The 18,771-nt window shown below is 34.4% G+C and overlaps 1 protein-coding gene and 1 pseudogene across 5 annotated transcripts in view; both read right to left on the bottom strand.

The window, feature by feature from the left end:
- AKAP9 (A-kinase anchoring protein 9) overlaps positions 1-18,771 on the bottom strand; it is a 151,512-nt gene that overhangs the window by 64,023 nt on the left and 68,718 nt on the right. For 4 of the 5 annotated variants that reach the window (XM_007076722.3, XM_042966211.1, XM_042966205.1 and 1 more), the window contains 6 exons: positions 13,403-13,744; positions 11,918-12,142; positions 10,693-10,833; positions 10,102-10,205; positions 7,490-7,695; positions 346-578 (listed from right to left, as the gene is read on the bottom strand). In XM_007076722.3, coding sequence (XP_007076784.2) covers positions 346-578; positions 7,490-7,695; positions 10,102-10,205; positions 10,693-10,833; positions 11,918-12,142; positions 13,403-13,744 — 1,251 coding nt within the window. The remainder of the gene's footprint in view (positions 1-345; positions 579-7,489; positions 7,696-10,101; positions 10,206-10,692; positions 10,834-11,917; positions 12,143-13,402; positions 13,745-18,771) is intronic. The other variant, XM_042966220.1, reaches the window with a different exon arrangement.
- On the bottom strand, positions 5,245-5,368 carry LOC122236842 (annotated as a pseudogene).

Here is an 18,771-nt window from a genome sequence, read left to right as displayed (position 1 = left end):
TGAGCACTGGGTGTTGTATGGAAACCAATTTGACAATAAATTTCATATATTAAAAAAAAATCTCTTTTGATATCAAAAAAGTAATGTTCAAGAGTCTAGAAAATCTGAAAATTAAAACAACATTGAATTTTGAACTTGAAAAGTCCATCAGGACATTAAATGAACTCTTACCACCTGAAAAGAAACCCGGTGATATCAAAGATCCCTGTTGTTACAAAGATAACCAATTGTTAAGAACTTGACTAAATTTACGTGAGACAATAGAAAGAAAACATTTAGATGTTCACTGGCTTAAAAGAAAACCTACTGCAAATTTAGTACATATTAGCAACATAAAGAGGTTACCTGACTACTCGTTTCACTTATAGCTTCCAGGAGTTTCTCAACTGCTGCTTGTAGTCGACCGCTAATACTGAGCATAAATTCTTCATTTTCAGGGTCTATTTCAGTTCCAGCAAAACCACTCCTCATGAGTTGTTCTGAGAGATCTGTCCCCTCTTCAGTTACTTTTGACCATATACTACTGTCATTTCTTGGCACATCACCTCCAGAATAAGAGGGTATAGATTCATCTGTAACTGGAATAACAGTATTTTAAAGGCATAAACCAATTATGTTTAGTAATTATAGTAAAAAAAGGTTATAAAATAAAATGAAATTAAAACCTGAAATCACTGAACTATAAGGTCTTTTTTTAAAAGGTCTTTTAATAACAACACTGCAACATAATAAATAGGCAAATACAGAATGTAGTATTATTTGATAACAAAGCAGGTAGGAGAAGAAGAATGCTATGCTAAGAGGGCTTTCTAGAAATTAATACTTGGGTTATTCAGTATTTTTTTTTTCTTTCATAAAAGCTTTTAAAACAACTTTCCACAGGTATTTACTAAGTACCCACCATGTAGGATTTACTAAGTAATGGAGACTTACAGGTGGCAAGATCTGGTTCCTACCCTCAAGGACCATATAATGAGAAAATAAATACATAAACGACATGAAAAGAAAAATACTGCAATGGAATATTTCAGGTGTATGGAGGGATAGAAGAAGGGCTTGATTTTGTCTAGAACAGATCCTCTGATTTCTGAGCACAATACTGGGAAGCATCACCAGTTCAGGCTAGACAGTAAAAGGGACTAAGATCATTTTGCAGCTTGAAACTTTTGTAAGAGGTATACTACAAAGAGATTAGTAGGCTAATGAGCAGTACTCATTTAACTATGGACATATATATCCACATTATTCTTATTTTTTATTCAGACAAACTGAGTTGACACGGGCAGAGAATCTGGACGTGTTTTCTGTAAACTGAAATAAAAGCATAGGTTACTCATTGCTGTCATGGAACACGATACTCATCTGTGGCAGCACAATACAACCTAACAACAAAATGTCCTAAAGAAGAATTTCCTATTCTTTTATTACATGTAGTATGTATTTCTTATCAGTAACTGTAGAAAGTTAACAAATTAACAGCAAACTTTAATTTCCAAAGTACTTAGGATATTCAGTTTGATACAGTCATCCAGGAGAATAAGAGCTATTTATTAAAATGTCTTGCTGAGGCAGCTGGTGTGTGTAGTCCTCTCACTCTCATGTATGAACAGTATTAGATACAGTTTCAGATGCAAGATCTGAATGCAGCACAGTTCAACGTTCACTAAGTACCTCCTCTATACAAGTCACTGGCTAAAAAATCCAAGACTGGATTCTAGGAAATGATTTAAAAAAAAAATTTTTTTATGTTTATTTGTGAGAGAGAAAGAGAGACAGAGTGCAAGTGGGGGAGATGCAGAAAGAGAGGGAGACACACAGAATCCAAAGCAGGCTTGAGGCTCTGAGTGGTCAGCACAGAGCCTGATGTGGGACTCGAACTCATGGACCACAAGATCATAACCTGAGCTGAAGTCGGCCACTTAACCAATTGAGCCACTCAGGTGCCCCACCTAGGAAATGATTTTAAATGTTTGCTATCACATAGTTTATCTAATTCTTAGTGTAAAGCTAATACAATTTTCCCTTTGTATTTTTACTCTCAAAATTTGAAAACAGACAGCAACCAGACTAATATTTACTTATGTTATTCCACGTATTCAAAATTGAATGTCTTGATAAGAGGGATCAATACTTTACAAGTATTCATGAGTTCAAAATGATCTTGGAATTCAAAATGAATTCATATAAAGTACAGTACAATGTATATTACAAAGTTACTAAACAAAATGAATGTAGTTCAGAAAATAAATATTTTTGAAAAAACTATGGAAGAAATAGTTTATAAGTGGTATTTAAAGCTAAAAATACATGTTACATAGCATCTTTAAGGAATTAAATGCATTCTACAGTGACCTTTTCTAGTAAGCACAGAGAATCTGACAAATCAGAGGAAAGAGAATAGTCTGATACGATGGGGAGTCAAGGCTTTATGGAGTCAAAGTGTGGAGAGAAGCTGGGATGAGGTAGGGAAGACAGCAGAAGGAAGGTAGCTGGGAAGGAGGCTTGATCCAAGTTGTGAATGGTCTGAACTTTTATAGGAACCTTGGAGTTGTGCTATAAATTAATGAGGCAGTGAATGATTTTTGCACAGGAAGACATCAAATCTGTAAATCAAGAAGCAAATTGTAGCAATGCAGTGGAAGGGATAAGAAGAGACTGAGTGGAAGAATAGATGAGAGGTGTTGAAATGTGAGATAAAGATGGGGGGGGAGGGGCTGGGCACAGCCAGAGAAGATTAAATGCATACATAAAACTAGGGAGAAAGAAAAGTAGTAAAAGATGATCCTGGGTTCAAGTGGAGACTGATTTGTAGGTGAAAGAAAAGTCATTAAGAGAAATACTCTGAAAGTCAGGAGACAGTACACAGAGTAGGCATAAAAAATGGTAAGTCTGAATGGGCTATGTGGAAAAGATGAGTCAACTTTTAGAAATTTGGGTCTGCAGAGACTTAGGAGTCATTTGTATTAAGGTGAGAGTCAAAATCTTGAAAGTGGATACATTTACTTCATAAGCAATAAACAACTACTTTCCTGTTTCAGGAGAGAAGGAGGAAAAACATAGTTGGAGCCTCCATAGTAAAATAAACTTACAAAAGAATGTGTGTAAAAAAAGTCACAGAAAGACAAGGAGACAAGAAGAGAACATTGCAAAAAACGTAGAGATGTCAGTAATGTTATTTGTCTACAAACTCAAATAGGAGAAGGACTGAGAAGATAGTATTAGATAGCTGGGAGGTCACTGCTGTCCTGACAGAGAGCAACTGTGGTAGGAACAGGAACCGAAACTGGTAGAAGTACGGGTTGGTCTAATCCCTCATCGAGTCTGTCAAGGTTTATCTTGAGTGGGGAGCAAAGTTAAGAAGAACCAATGTACTTGAAAAAAATATATTATGAATATTATTATATTATGAATTATTTATATATTATTTTATATATATTAAAAATCAATGGTGAGGAAAACAATTGAAGATACTGTATACTGCATGGGAACAAATCTCAAGCAACAAACTACAAAAGACACATAAAACAAAATGGCTTATGAAAGGTCAGTGAAAGTTAATTTTTTCAAATGCTAATAAAAATACAGATTAAAGTATCTTTTCTAAAAGATGAAGATGTCAACTAGCTTACTGTATTTTACAGTAACATGTGGAAGATATAAACAAATAAAAATAATGTATGTTCCAATGAAAAAATCAAAATTTTTTTTTTTTGTTTATTCCAATGCAATAAAAGAATGAGAAAGACAGCAAGTTTATGCTGCATTTGTAAGAGTTTTCAGGGGGAAAAAATCAGAAAAAAACATATATTAACAGGGCAATGTCATAAAATGCCAATAGAAACCTCAGAATTGCCAGCCTGGTGAAAAAACTCACACTGCTTTCTCTGCAGGTAACGGTTAACACAGCAGATGATGGTTAAAGCATTTCCTTTAGCCATTTACTTTATGGACTTATACCATGTTCATTCTGTATCTTCTCAGGTTAAGCAGGGAAAGTGATCTGATAGGGCATTCCCTAAACCAATGGCTTTCTGAAGATCTCTAGAGTCCTAATTGGAAACCACGGACTCTACTTTGCCTCTTATACTATACCTCAGAGATGAGTGAATTGAACTGAAGCCCTGGGAGAGATTTGCCTCCAGATAACTAACTGAGCGTTCTATCACATCACACTACTCCAAAAGGAAGATGCAGCAGATGAAACTCAGTGCTTGGCTACCTAAGAGAGAGGTATGCATTGTACCACTGTGCCATTACAGTGCTGGCCTCAAAGAAATTTTCTTTCAACACATCCTAGGGGAACTCATTCTTATGAACTACTTTAAGATTCACTCAAATTCAAATAATTTGATACTGGCTCAAAATCTCCCTTCACTTTCATAAACTAGGTCCCTCTTATGTGGCAGCAAACATGAGCAAATCAATTATTTACTTTTTTAGAGAGTTAACAAGTCTATACATGTTTAAAAAATCTAAACAAGTTTGGACTTGAAAGCTGGAAATAGATCACGAGTGCTACTACCTACAGTAAAAAAATGATACATAAAAACTGAAAAGCAAACGATGCTTCATAATTAGATTAAGACTGAACTTTCTGTTATATTAAATAAGACATAAAAGAAATATTTCAATAGTTCCTTTTAGTTTTTACAATAATGCTTCCATGAAAAATATTAAGGAACATCAGAAAAAATTCTTATAAATGAGTGTCAATTTTTAAAACCAATACATTCTTCAAAGTTTATTAGAAAATTTAAAGTTTTAAATTATAAACTCTATTAATTCAATAGTCTCTTCAAGATGCAAAATGGATCTTTAAGTGTCCCCCAGTGATATTAATGGTCATCCTAATTAGTTTGATAAACACTTTTACAATAAGATCAAGAAAGCGTTACCTAATTCTTTTCTATACATCAAGATCCATTTGTAGAAATAAAATACCCCTGATTGAGAGCTTAACAAAAGGGTGACATTAATTTGAAAAAAATGCTTCTACAAAGTCTGAAAAGAATGAGTATGACAGAAAGTTTAAAAATTCAGTATTATTTATAGGGCATCTGGGTGACTCAGTTGGTTGAGCACCTGACTCTTGATTTCGGCTCAGGTTATGATCCAAGGGCTGTGGGACTGAGCCGCGTGTCAGGCTCTGCACTGAGTGGGGAGCCTGCTTAAGATTCATTCTCTCTCTCTCTCTCTCTCTCTCTCTCTCTCTCCCACCCTTGCCTCTGAGCCTCTCCCTTGCTTGCACGCTCTCTCACTCTCTCTCTAAAAAAAACAAAAACAAAAAATTCAGTTATTATTTCAGCTCTTATTAAACTGATAAGAACAGATACCACACTTGATCTTAGCCAAAAGGCCGAGAAGCGATCTTCAGCTCTTATTAAAAGGTTTTTAAGGGATGCCTGGGTGGCTCAGTCAGTTAAGTGCCCAACTCTTGATTTTAGCTCAGGTCACAATCTCACAGTTCATGAGTGTAAGCCCTATACTGGGCTCTGTGCTGACAGCGTGGAGCCTGTTTGGGATTATCTCTCTCCCCGCCATCTCTGCCCCTCCCCCACTTGTGCACATGCTCTCTCAAAAAAAAAAAAAAAACAAAAAACAAAACAAAAAAAAAACCAAAAAACACCTTAAGAAAAGAGGTTTTTCAAATTATCTTTGTACTCCTCCAAAGAAGACATCCAGATGGCCAACCAACACATGAAAAAATGCTCAACATCACTCATCATCAGGGAAATACAAATCAAAACCACAGTGAGATTCTGACACCTGTCAGAATGGCTACCATTAACAACTCAGGCAACAACAGATGTTGGCGAGGATGCAGAGAAAAAGGATCTCTTTTGCATTGCTGGTGGGAATGCAAGCTGGTGCAGCCACTCTGGAAAACAGTATGGAGGTTCCTCAAAAAACTAAAAATAGAATTACCCTACGACCCAGCAATTACACTACTAGGCATTTATCCAAGGGATACAGGTGTGTTGTTTCGAAGGGACACATGCACCTCCATGTCTATAGCAGCACTATCAACAATAGCCAAAGTATGGAAAGAGCCCAAATGTCCATCGATGGATGAATGGTTAAAGAAGATGTGGTATATATACACAATGGAGTATTACTCGGCAATCAAAAAGAATGAAATCTTGCCATTTGCAACTACGTGGATGGAACTGGGGGGGGGGTATTATGCTAAGTGAAGTTAGTCAGAGAAAGACAAAAACCATAGGACTTCACTCATATGAGGACTTTAAGAGACACAACACATGAATATAAGGGAAGGGAAACAAAAATAATATAAAAACAGGGAGGCAGACAAAACAGAAGAGACTCATAAATATGGAGAACAAACTGAGGGTTGCTGGAGGGGTTGTGGGAGGGGGGATGGGCTAAATGGATAAGGGGCACTAAGGAATCTACTCCTGAAGTCATTGTTGCACTATATGCTAACTAATTTGGATGTAAATTTAAAAAAATTAAAAAAATAAAAAAAGTTAAAAAAAATCATCTTTGTACTCAACTGAGGCAGTTTTACTTACAATTTCAAACTTTTCTCTGCACTTAGAAACATGCTACTGGCCAAACTGTAATCAGGTAAACTTTCTGTAAGTGGGATAATCTCTTTTCATTTCTCCACATGAAACTTCAACAAAATGCTCTCAAAAACTGAAAATATTAGCACTCTTAGAAGGTTTGCCTCTAACTGGGGAGACATGCTCGGGTGTGGAGTGTACTACAGTATCTGAGAGTCCAGACCCTATCTTTTCCCATTTGACAAAAATTTTCTCACCCTTTGATTTCCTGATTCCCTTATCAACAAGGAATTAAAAAACAAGAGAGACTGGATGTCAGCAAGTGTGAAACTAAGAAATTCCAAGAAGAAATTCTGGCTCACATAGCTGGAAGAAGACAGAATTAGGAAGAGAGCTACATTCTTTCAGGACCCAACCTCTGGATCCACACATATTCTGTCACACTTCAAACTACTTTTCCAAAAGGAAGAAAGGAGCTAGCAGAGGACAGCCTAAAGATAAGTTCAAGCCTTGGGTTTCTTACAAAGACATTCTTTTAACCCATTCTCAACAGATGTGAAACTGATGCTTGATTCCTAAAACTCTTTATTTCTAATCTTAAAGGGTGGTTTCAGGATGTTGCCAATACCTCATGGATATTGGATATCTCATGGATAAAAGTCCTGAGAAGTGATGTAGAATTTTTCTTTTATTGGTGGAGAAATTAAATAGCCTCTGGTTTCTGTAGCACAGCAGTATTCCTGAGTATGTACAATAACAACTCCAAGACACACACTTGCAAAAGCTATACAATAATGGTGTTCTGAAAACAGTGGTTCCAAAATATGTGTCTGAAGATCTTTTTGTTGGAAACAACTTTAACATTCTCTCTTCCAGGTTTTCAACACATAGCAAACTGCCTTGCTCTCAGAAAGATTTATGAGATAATGATGACAGTCTCAACAGCATATAAAAACCAGTACCTCCTGTGTGTTCCTCATGGATACATGACTTTATAGGTGCCTCTCCTTCCGACCTCCAAATCAAGCTGGCAGATGACTGGACCTTACTAGATCTATCTAGAATACCAAGAACATGGCGACCAATTGTTTCTTCAACAGCTGCTGTTGTCTTTACAACTTCTAAGAGGATCTTGAGAAGTCTATTATTAGCTTTCTGCAGTGCAAACCTGTATAGAGAAACAAACATTTATTAAAATGCTTAATCTTTTTGAAGCAAACACTGTGCTTATGTTCCACACAAAATGTACCAAAAAATATCTGACTTGAATAATAAAATATCATGATATTCTCTATGAAAATAATATGCATAGCACTTAAAATGAAGTGCTTTTTTTACAAATGTGCAGTACTTTACTGACCTTAAAGCAATCAAACACCTGACATTTTAAGGTAGTAGAGTTTCCAAATTAGAAGAAAATTTTAAGGAGATGCAAAAGTTATTTTAAAAATTGTGTCAGTATCCAAGCATATGCAAGCTGATAGTACCATTTATTGTTCTTATACATAGTTCACATTTAATCTTTCTATGTGTCAAACAATATAATTTAAAATGTAATTTAAAAATTCCACCAGAAAAATGTATTTCTACAACCTACTGGTGATAATCTAGATAATTAAATTACAAAAACAGACAGAGACCTGTTTTTAACAAGATCTATTGTGCAATATCACTATTTGCCAACACCAGCGGAAGTATCATTCATTACATCTGCTACAGAGACAGAAATTTCTCAAGTTACATAAACCATATTCATTGCAGCCAGTAGAAGGAACCTATTTTCAACCAATTGGAATCAATGGTGGATCTCTCTTTTTTAAAAGATGTCAAACACTCTCATTTTCAAAAAATTAGAAAACACTGCTTACCACCCACTTAAATATCTCAGCAAAAAAATCAGTGTTAACATTTTAATGCCTCTCTTTCTAGATTTCCCCTCTGCCTCATAAATATATACATTTTAAAAACAAAAATGGAGTTATCCAGGACAAAGTGTCTTTGTAAGGTTTTTCTTTTTTTGCTTAACATAAACATCTTTTCATGTCAAGAAATATACTTCCATAAATGGTAATTCAGAAAATTATCTGATTAATCTTCTGAATAACTAAACAATTCTCTTATCCTAACAGCTTAAATCATTAAGAGTACTACAGTGGCAAACTTTATATTTAACACATATAGGTAGAATAAGAGACTTTCATGGTAAAGGTCTACTGCTTTAAGACTGTTTTCTATCTCAGCTTCACACTGTGGGAGATCACCAACAATCAGGTTAAAGGATATCTGTTTTCACCGGCACATGACATAACTATTTTTAGACAAGGTAATAAATGGGCAAGTTTTCCTTCAGTATTTGTCAAGTGAAAGAGACTAGTTCTATTTTTGCACCTATATCAAGTTCTCTGCTTACATGAGGTGAGGATATTAAAAATAAAACTCTAAGTACTTTAGTTAGTAGGCAGTAAGTCAAGGGTTTTATTTAACTTTTTCTGAAGTTTTGTTCAAGCCCCAAACACATCAGGATTAGGACAACTTGAAAATATTTCTAAACCAGAGAAATGATTAAAATTAATATGATGGTAGAGATAATAAAATATGAATACTCATTTATTAGCACTCACTACAAAAATTCCTAAAAATTAAATACTGCATAGTTTTAAAAATATACCAATTAGAGATAAAGAATATAAAATAAACAAACTGTTTATTTTATATTGCCATGGTAACTCTAATTTTCATACACTGTCTTTCTTGTTTGAGTTCCATACTGACTGTGTTCCATACTGATGATCCAATGGGGAAGCCAAAATCTTAGGGGCCAAATTCCTCCATGCAAGCTGAGGAAGGAGGTTAGGAGGACACAGAGGGTTGACAGTCACAGAAATTGGAAAAGGAGGAAATTAAGTTAGTAGATATTAATTTAATTTAAAATTAAAGAAATTATTTTCATTTGAACAGAACAAATTTTAAAATACTATGCCTACAGTTCTTAACATAGGGGTAACTATTCTTACTTAATATTTTACATTTTTATATTAACCTCTACAAAATCAAATCAGGGAAAGTTTTGTTAACATCATTAATTTATTCATGATATAAAAGTGGGATCTATCAAAAGTGGGATATGGATTGAAAGTTCTCATCTGATATGCAATAAATCAATGAAAGAAGCTAACTGTAGACTATCACACTTAATTTTTTTCTCGTCACAAACAAGGGAGGTGGCTTATATTGAATGTACGTCCATACAGTGAAGAAATACACACATGTACAATTGTGTTTTTAAGGATAAAAAATGGCATATGAGCAGAATAAAATTAATCAAGAAAGGTTCAGTAACCAAATAATGCCTTACCATTTACTGAGATAAGTACATGACCAATATCGAATCAAAAATTACTTTATATAAAAAATATTTTTAAAAATTTGCCTATCAAAGGTTGGTAATTCTTTACACACAGAGTAAAATGGACAAAACAAATGTACAAGATCAAAACAAGGACAAATAAAGTTTATCACACTGAAACAACTATTTTAATTCCCTCTGTACTGAAAAAATACACATTCTGTATACCTTTCATTGGTCAGAATATCAGGAAGCACATCTTCAGGTTTTCTGTCTAACTCCTTTTCTTTAAATGCCTGTTCCTCAACTTCCTCCTGGTTTTCATTTCCGTTCTGTTTAAGGTTGTGTAAAGGTAGAGAGGACAAAAGAGAAAGAAAACCTGTCATCTTGGAAACACCATGTCATTCTTCTAAAGTGCTATAAAGTGAAACAGAAACCTCTGTGTGCAAAATAGATAATCTTTGAAATAATATTTAACTACATTTTATTAAGAGATTAGCATTATCAAAAAAGCTAAGGCAGCCTAATACACAGATGAAAACAGTTTCACTGGGTTCAGGCTAACGCATGCTGTAGTGTGACATCCAGTTTGTTAGGCTGCTCCGTGGTGAAGCAACAGCTGCTGCTACAGCAATGTCTGATTCAAATTACCTTAAATGGAACGTGAAGAATCTTGACTCCACCTACCTGGCATGTAAACAATCACAAATCTGTTAAGCTCCACACCCATAAAAAATATATTTCCCACGGACAACAAAGACAAACAGATCCTACTGCATGTTGACCCCTGGACCCTAGGTGGGCCCGAGTCCATACTACCTGTGTTTGCGTACTGCTGTTGCGCAGCTCACAACACAGCTTCTCTCTTCCCGCTAGAGACAGCTGCTTTAGTGCTTCCAGCTCCTCTAAAAGCACCCTTTCTCTCTCTGAAACCAGGTTTTCATTATCTATTGAGGATCTCTAAATAAGAAAAAAGGTCATGAGAGAATATTGTTTGCGATAGAAGAAAAAAGCAGAAATAATAAGCAGATTTCTTTTAACCCAGGGACCAAGAGAAGGCACTTTCTACATATGAGTCACATCCCATGATTAGGGGTTAAAAGCGTATATAAAGTTCAATGCAAAATTTGAAAGTTAAAATAAAAAACTAATTAGGGCTAGAATATTCAGGAATTTGTGAAGCTCAATTAATAATATATTCATTTGTCAATTTTGCATTGAAAATTCAGAAATTTAAATTCACAAAATGCGATGAAGAAAAGCAAAATCAGTTTTTTTCAAATGATGTTTTATGTTCAACTGCCAATTTTCCTATTCTATATCGGAAAGAACATGTTTTAAGTTTTCTCTATTTTTTATCTCTTAAGTTTTCAAAATAAATGGAATAAATTTGTTTTCATAGGAACTTTTGTAAAAATATTTCGTGCTTTTCTGTAATGATTTTGTGAGTATACTATATACAGCAATTGATAAGAATCCAGCTCCCAAATGCCAAGGAGTCAGAAAAAGGGATAAGAACGTTATATAAATTTGCATTTGTCAAATCAAGAAGAGATGTTTCCCTGGAGAAAGTCCCAGAAACATACTACTTCAGATTTCCATTCATGATTAAAAAGATAGATTAAAGATAAAGGTAAACCTTGGAAATGCTAATTGGTGGACTCACAAAACTATAAATGAATATGGGAAAACGGAGTATCAACTGCACCTCAGCACAAAGAATTTCTGTCACAGAATACTATCACAGTGCTTTTGCGTGTATGATCAATGGAATGATTAAAAACAAATATACAAACGGCCTTGTAGCCACTTTTTCCAATGCCTAAAAAGGCAGATAAATAAAATGGCACAGACGCAATGCACTCCAAGGTTGAGTCAGGTGTTCCTAACAAGATCTAAGGCTGTTGTGCTGATGGAGTCTGTTCTTAATGTTAAACACTTGTTTTTATTCAGATCTTGGCAATAGTTTTGACTTTTTAAATAAAGGCTATCTAAAGAATACTGTTATTTTAATTGGGGAGAAAAGAGATGCTAAGTCTCATACCTGGGCTAATTGTCTATTCAGTCTCTTAATCTCTTCTTGTAGCTGTTCCTGGTCTTCTCGCTGTCTCTCCATCTGGCGCATGTGTGCCTGCCGTAACAGTTCTGTCGCCTGTTGATGTTCTTGGTATTGTCGCACAAGTTCCTGCCTCATATCTTCCAACTGTTCTTCATTTAACATTAGTTGTCTAGAAGCATCCATACTTGATACCAAAATTTCATCATGAATCTAAAAAGGTAGGAAAAAAAAAAAGGCAATCATAAAACATTTTGTGGCAATCTGTCAGCATCAGTGTTTTAATATAAAAGCAATTCCACTACTAAAGTGCCTAATTTTTATTCCCATTTAACTAAAACAAATTTAAAAAAGATATCTGTCTTAATTATAATTCTAAATCAGTGTGAAGTTTATTACCATTACACATGTTATTCTCCAAACGCAAAATAGCTATTTGTCAGTTAGTTTAAATGCAATCTAAGGGAGAAGAATAAAGAATAAAAATCCTCAAAATGCCTTCTGCTCTTAATGAAGCTGTAGCTCCCTTATCCCTCTTGACATTTATGATGGGGAGATAATATAAATGGAATACTTGTAATTTAAAATTAAATTTATAAAACATGAAAAATTTTACCTAATTTATATTATACAGTGGTCACCACGGTACTACAGACAACAATATAACATATAAGAATATATAACAATCTATAAGAAACAAATTTCAATAATTTTTATTTGGAAATAAAAGCTTTATGTTCCACTTTCTCATACTCATTAGAAATCAACTCCTTAATGAATTTCTAGAAGTACTTCAGTTCCTGAAGCACTCTGCCTTGAACAGCTGCTGGTAAATTAAAGAGGTTTTCACAAGTATCTCAGTTTTGTACTTCATAAACAAGTTGGCAATTTTATTTCAGTATGCCTCTAAACACGATATAACCTATCCTGAACATTAATAAAAAATTTTAATTTAGATAATTAAAAAAAGGTAGGATTTCTTTCTTTCCATTAAAGGCACAGGCAGTTGTAGTACAGACACAGAAAAGATCCTCCATTAATGAGTAAGTATAGAAGAAGAGAAATAGTATTTACAGAGTACAATGCTTTAAATTATCTTCTTAAACAGGAAGCTACTTCCATGTGATGTTATCATCACATTAAATGAAGCAAACCTTTTATTCAGACATATTGTAGGATAATTAATCTTAAACTGACTGAAACAAAATTAATGTACATATAATTTACAATGAGATTTTACCATGCATATATATATGTCTAACATAAACAAAAATATTATGAGCCAGACTTATTTTATTTAATAAAATAGTAAATCATTTATTCATATACTTTACAAGTAATAAAACACATTCAAAATGCAAATCCCTAAGTCAAGATTGGATCCGATACTTTCCTTCCCCATTAAGGAATATTACTGCTAATATTTTTATAGTGAAGGAAGTCACAGATTTTTATACAAGGAAATATACTTACAGATTCTCTGACTATAAATGTTTTATCTTTGGAGAACATTTCTTCTGAAATAGTCAGTTCATGGTCCTTCGATTGTAGTGTATCATCAAGATTACCATCGTTTGGTAACAGAATTTCCTTTCCATCTTCTCCTAACTCCTTACTAAGTGGTTTAAATTCTTCTTTAAATTTCATGTCCATTTCTTCAAAAGCTTGACCCTGTGATGATTTCATTTCATTTAAATAACGTTCTTGCTGATAGAAAGCATGTGCTTGTTTTGATGATGTAGTAACCTCTTTTTCCCCAGATATTCTAGACAGTTCAGTTTGTTGAGCAAATGCTATACTCATTGACACAATGACCTAAAGAAATAAAGTAAATGAAAAGGATTAGATTTATAAATACCAACAGGAATTTAAAAAGCAAGTTACCACTCAAAATGGTTTTAAACTAAAAGAAATCCTACAGAAAGTGATATGGAGAGATTCTCATACCTTCAATCTTCTCTAACTTGTGGTCAAGATCTCAAGACTAGCTTTTACTTTAATTTCCTGTCTTGAACCTGACCTGCTTGTCTCTTTGTCTCTCAATACTAAGAATGCAACAAAGACAAAAAGATTAAAAATATTAAAAACATGAAAGAGAAGCAGAGTGAAGGATAGAACGAGAATATTCAACCAACATCTAATTATTGTTCTAGAAGCATGTATTAGAGACTACAGAAATAAACTATTTCATGAAGTAACAGGTGAGAATACAAAAGGTACTACTCCTAAGAGTCAAGACCAACGAATTTTGGAAGGACAAATAAAGAGAAGACCAAGAACAAATAATTCTTAAAGTTTCCAGAGAAAAAAGATGTATTACCTATGGGGAACAACAATTAAAATGACAAGGACTTTCTCAGTAGAAACAAGAAGGAGTCAGAAAATAATGAAATGTTATCTTTAAAGTTCTGACATAAAAAAAACATCAACCCAGATTTGAATGTTCAACAAAATCATCTTTCAGGAATGAAAGCAAAATAACATGAAATAAAAACAAATAAAAACAGAGTTTATTCCCAATAAATAGATGATCCATAAAAGAACTTCTAAAGGATGTCCCTCAAAAAGCAGAAAATGATGCTAGAAGGAAGGCATAAGATGCAGAAAGGATGAGAGCATTAAAATTTCTTTTTGTAAATATGTGGATAACCTAACACTGATGGGTATAAAGCAATAATTCTATCTAAATTGTGAAATAAAAATACCTAAGACCGAGACTTGTGATTAGCATAAATTAAACCCACTACAGCCTCTCTCCCCCATTGATTACAATTGAAAACTGAACAAAATACAAAAGCAACTACCAGAAAACTCTGAGAAGTAAACAAAAGCAGGCAAATTGCAGAGGGAGTCAAAACTTGAAGAAGAAATCTGTATGGGGAAGGTGAGAAAGAACTTGTGGCCTGAACCTAAATGGGTTGTCTATTTAAAAAGCATTTTTTTTTTCACACTTTCCAGAACATCCTAAGACTCAGCATCTACACAGTATTCAAAATATTCAATATGTAACTCAAAATTAGATGACATACAATATGTTGTATGTCAAATTTGTTGCCAGCAGATTTGCTCAAAAAGAAATGCTACAGTAAATTTTTCAGGCTGAAGGTAGTAATACGAGAGGAAAACTTAAAGTCTGAACAGCAGAATACTCATTCTTTTCAAGTATGCATGCAGCATTCAACCATAACATATTTAAGGCAATAAATTTAAATAAACTGAAATCATACAAAGTATGTCTGACCACAAAGAAATTAAAAATTATACAATGAATTAATTAACAACAGGAAGATATCTGAAAACCCCTAAATGTGAAAATCTAAACAACATATTTCTAAGTAACCCATGAATCAAAGGGGAGGTGACAAAATAAATCAAATATTCAGACTGAATGAAAATATGTAGAACGCAGCTTAAAGGAGTGCTTAAAGGGAAACTTATAGCATTAAATGAATATATTTGAAAAGAAGAAAGGTCTTTTAGGAAACCAGAAAAAAAAGAAAGCAACTTAAACCCAAAGCAAGCAGAAACAAGTAAAAAATAAAGAAAAGCAATCAATGAAAATAAAACAAAAAGTTTTTAAAAAACCCAAAAGCTGGACCCTTGAAAACATCAATACAATTAACTTCTAGACAGAATGACAAAGAAAAAAGTGAGAAAGCAGACATTAAGTGATAAAGGAATACTATAAACAACTTCACCAACGTAAATTCAACAGCATAGATGAAATGGAGCAATGCCCTGAGTGACATTAACTAACAAAGCTCACTCTAAAGAAACAGATTGCTTGAGTAAAACAAAATCTACTAAAGAAATCAGATTCATAGTTTAATAAAATCTTCCAACAAAACTCCAGGCCCCGTTAGTTTCACTAACAAATTCTATACCATATTTAAGAATAAAATAGTATCAATTCTACATAAATTCTTCCAGAAAATAGAAGTGAGAATATATTTTAACACTTTACAAGGCCAGCATTGACCTGATACCATAGCCAAACAAAGACATTACAAGAAAATAAAACTATGGATGACGCCCCTCATGAATACAGACATAAATATTCTGGACAAAATATTAGCAAACAGAATCAAGCAATATAAAAAGGAGACTGTCTACAAAGGAACATGAAGAAACTTTAGGGGTCATGGATATGTCTTATATCTTGATTATGCCGTTGGTTTCATACATCTGTTAAAACTCACCAAATTTTGCAGTTGGAACCTGCGAATTTCATGGTATGTAAATTATACCTCGGTAAAGATAATGACAAACAACAAAAAGCTGACCATATGTTAAGTCACAAAAGAAGATTCTGAAATTTTGAAAAATTTGTACAATAAGAATCACTTTCTTTAGATCAGAAATGAGTAACAGAAATAATTAAAAGAATGGTATGGTCTGGAAACTAAAAAACTCAACTCAGGACTCAACTACCTTGTTATTCTCTCCTTTCCATTTCACTATACCATCTAACCAAATTCCACCTGTGATTACAGGGAACTGCCTACTCTGTGCCTGTGTAAGCTAAACTTAGATGAGGAGGAAAAAAAATCCAACCAAGCTGAACAGTGTTATTTTAAATTCATAACTACTACCCTTGATTGAGTCCTTCAGGATACTAGGCAATTCTACTCAATTTCCCTGGTCTTTTCCTTCTCCTAGAAAGCCCTCTCTCCTTAAAGCTTCAATGTCTTCCCTTCCTTTCTCATTCTCAGGTGCTGACCTTGCTTCTTTTTTAGTGAGAAAACAGAAGCAATCAGAAGAGAACTTCCACAGGCTCCAAATACCGTATCTGAAAACATCCTGATGAACCAAATATTCTCTGCCTTCTTTCTTGTTATCATGGATTAAATCGCCATGCTCCTATCTAATGGCAACCCTCCAGGGCATTGTACCTCCTCTCCTCTAATCAGGGACACTGCTCCAACAACTGTCTCTCTCTCTCCTGACTTAGCGAATTTTTTTCCTTCTCTCCTCAATAATTATTATTAACAAAGAAATAGGACACCTTTCTTCTTAAACAGAAACAAATTACCAACAACAAAAATCTGCTGCTTGACTCTCTACATTACCCTTGAGATACCACTGTATTTCTCTGTTCCTCTTTCAAGTAAAACTCTAAATTTCATCTCTTTATTCTTCCCCTTCACTCTCTCAAATCCAATCTAATCAGTTTGTCTGCACCACCCCATCAAATGTGTTCCTGTGAAACTCACCAATGATTTCACATTGTAAAATCCAATAATTAATTTGCAGTTCTAATCATTTGTGATGTATCAAAAACATTTGACACAGTTTAATAAATTCTCTTCTTGATATATTTTTACTTCTGTTTTTCCCATATTTAATTTACGGCTCTTTCTCTATCTTCTTTATTCCTCCTCATTTCTCTGATCTCTAAACATCGGTGTTATCCAGGCTCAGCCCCCAGACCTCTGCTCTGTCTACACTACTACATTAATTGTTTTTCAAATTTTTTCACTGCAACCATGGTAAACACACACACAACAATAAAAACATTTTATGTTGTGATCCAAAGCACACATACATTTTGTGTGTATTTATATGATTGAACTTTCCCAGTATTTTAAAATCCTGGTCCAAAACCAGGATTTCACGCTTCAAAAACGAGTTGCAACTCACAGTTTGAAAAACGTTGCCCTATTTACCACCCTATTTTCATGTCTAGTCTTAACCTATTTTCTGAACTCTAGATATGCATATCCAACCACTTCTTCAATATTTATTTTTAAACATTTAGTAAGTGTTTGCATTTAATGATTTTTTTGGTTTTTTTTTTAGTGTACAAGCAGGGGAGGGGCAGAGAGGGGGCCAGAGAATCTGAAGCAGACTCCATGCCAACAGCAGCAAGCCCAATGCAGGGCTCAAACTCACAAACCACGAGATCACGACCTGAACCAAAGTTGGACGCTCGACTGAGCCACCCAGCACCCTAATGGGTCTGAATTCTTAAGCTAAAATCTCAAGTCTATCTTTCCTATCCAAAAACTACTCTCTTGCAGTCTTTTCTGACACCTAATAGCAACTCCATTCTTCCAGCTGCTTATGTCAAATAACCTAGAGTAATATTTTCCCCCAGCCCTTGCCCCTTTTCCTTTATTTCTTCTTCCTCCTGTACCCAGTCACATTTGCTAAGAAGATAAATAATATTTCACCAAATAGGTCCCCTGACTGTGGGGTGGCAGGACTAAAACCGTCCTCTCAGCAGAGCTGGCAGTTGGGCAAGTGGCCTTCACACTCCTGCCATTCTTCTTGGCCACCTCTTTGAAACATTCACTGGTGTAATTCTTGACTTTTTCTCTTGCATTCCACTTTCTCAAAAGATATTCAATCTGTTACCTTCATGATTGACTCTCTCACTTCCTTCAGGTTTTTTTTCTAAGATCACTTTATGTTTAACCTAACTCATTATGCATTTCCTGTATAATCGATCAATTCTCCTCTTTTAAAATGCATATATCCACTGGGATTGTTATATTGAAACAGTTGAAATATTAAAAAGCAGAAAAAATCAGAATTCAATGGTTCCAATATAAGAACCCAATCAGGCATATCCATTTTATTATTTTTTTTTATTTTTAAAGTTTATTTATTTGAGAATGGAGTGTGTGCGCACACGCGTGGGAGACAGACAGAAAGAGAGAAAAGGAGACGGGCAGAGAGAAAAGAGAATCACAAGCAGGCTCCACTCTGTCAGCATAGAGCCTGATGCAGAGCTTGAACCCATGAACCACGAGATCATGATTGAGATCATGATCAAAATTGAGTCAGCCAACTTAACTGACTGAGCCACCTAGGCACCCCAGATATATGCTTCTGAAAGG

Source organism: Panthera tigris, chromosome A2, assembly GCF_018350195.1.
Source record: "Panthera tigris isolate Pti1 chromosome A2, P.tigris_Pti1_mat1.1, whole genome shotgun sequence".
Taxonomy (NCBI): Eukaryota; Metazoa; Chordata; class Mammalia; order Carnivora; family Felidae; genus Panthera; species Panthera tigris.
Note: the sequence above shows the minus strand (reverse complement) of the source record. Positions and strands in the feature narration are given on the sequence as shown.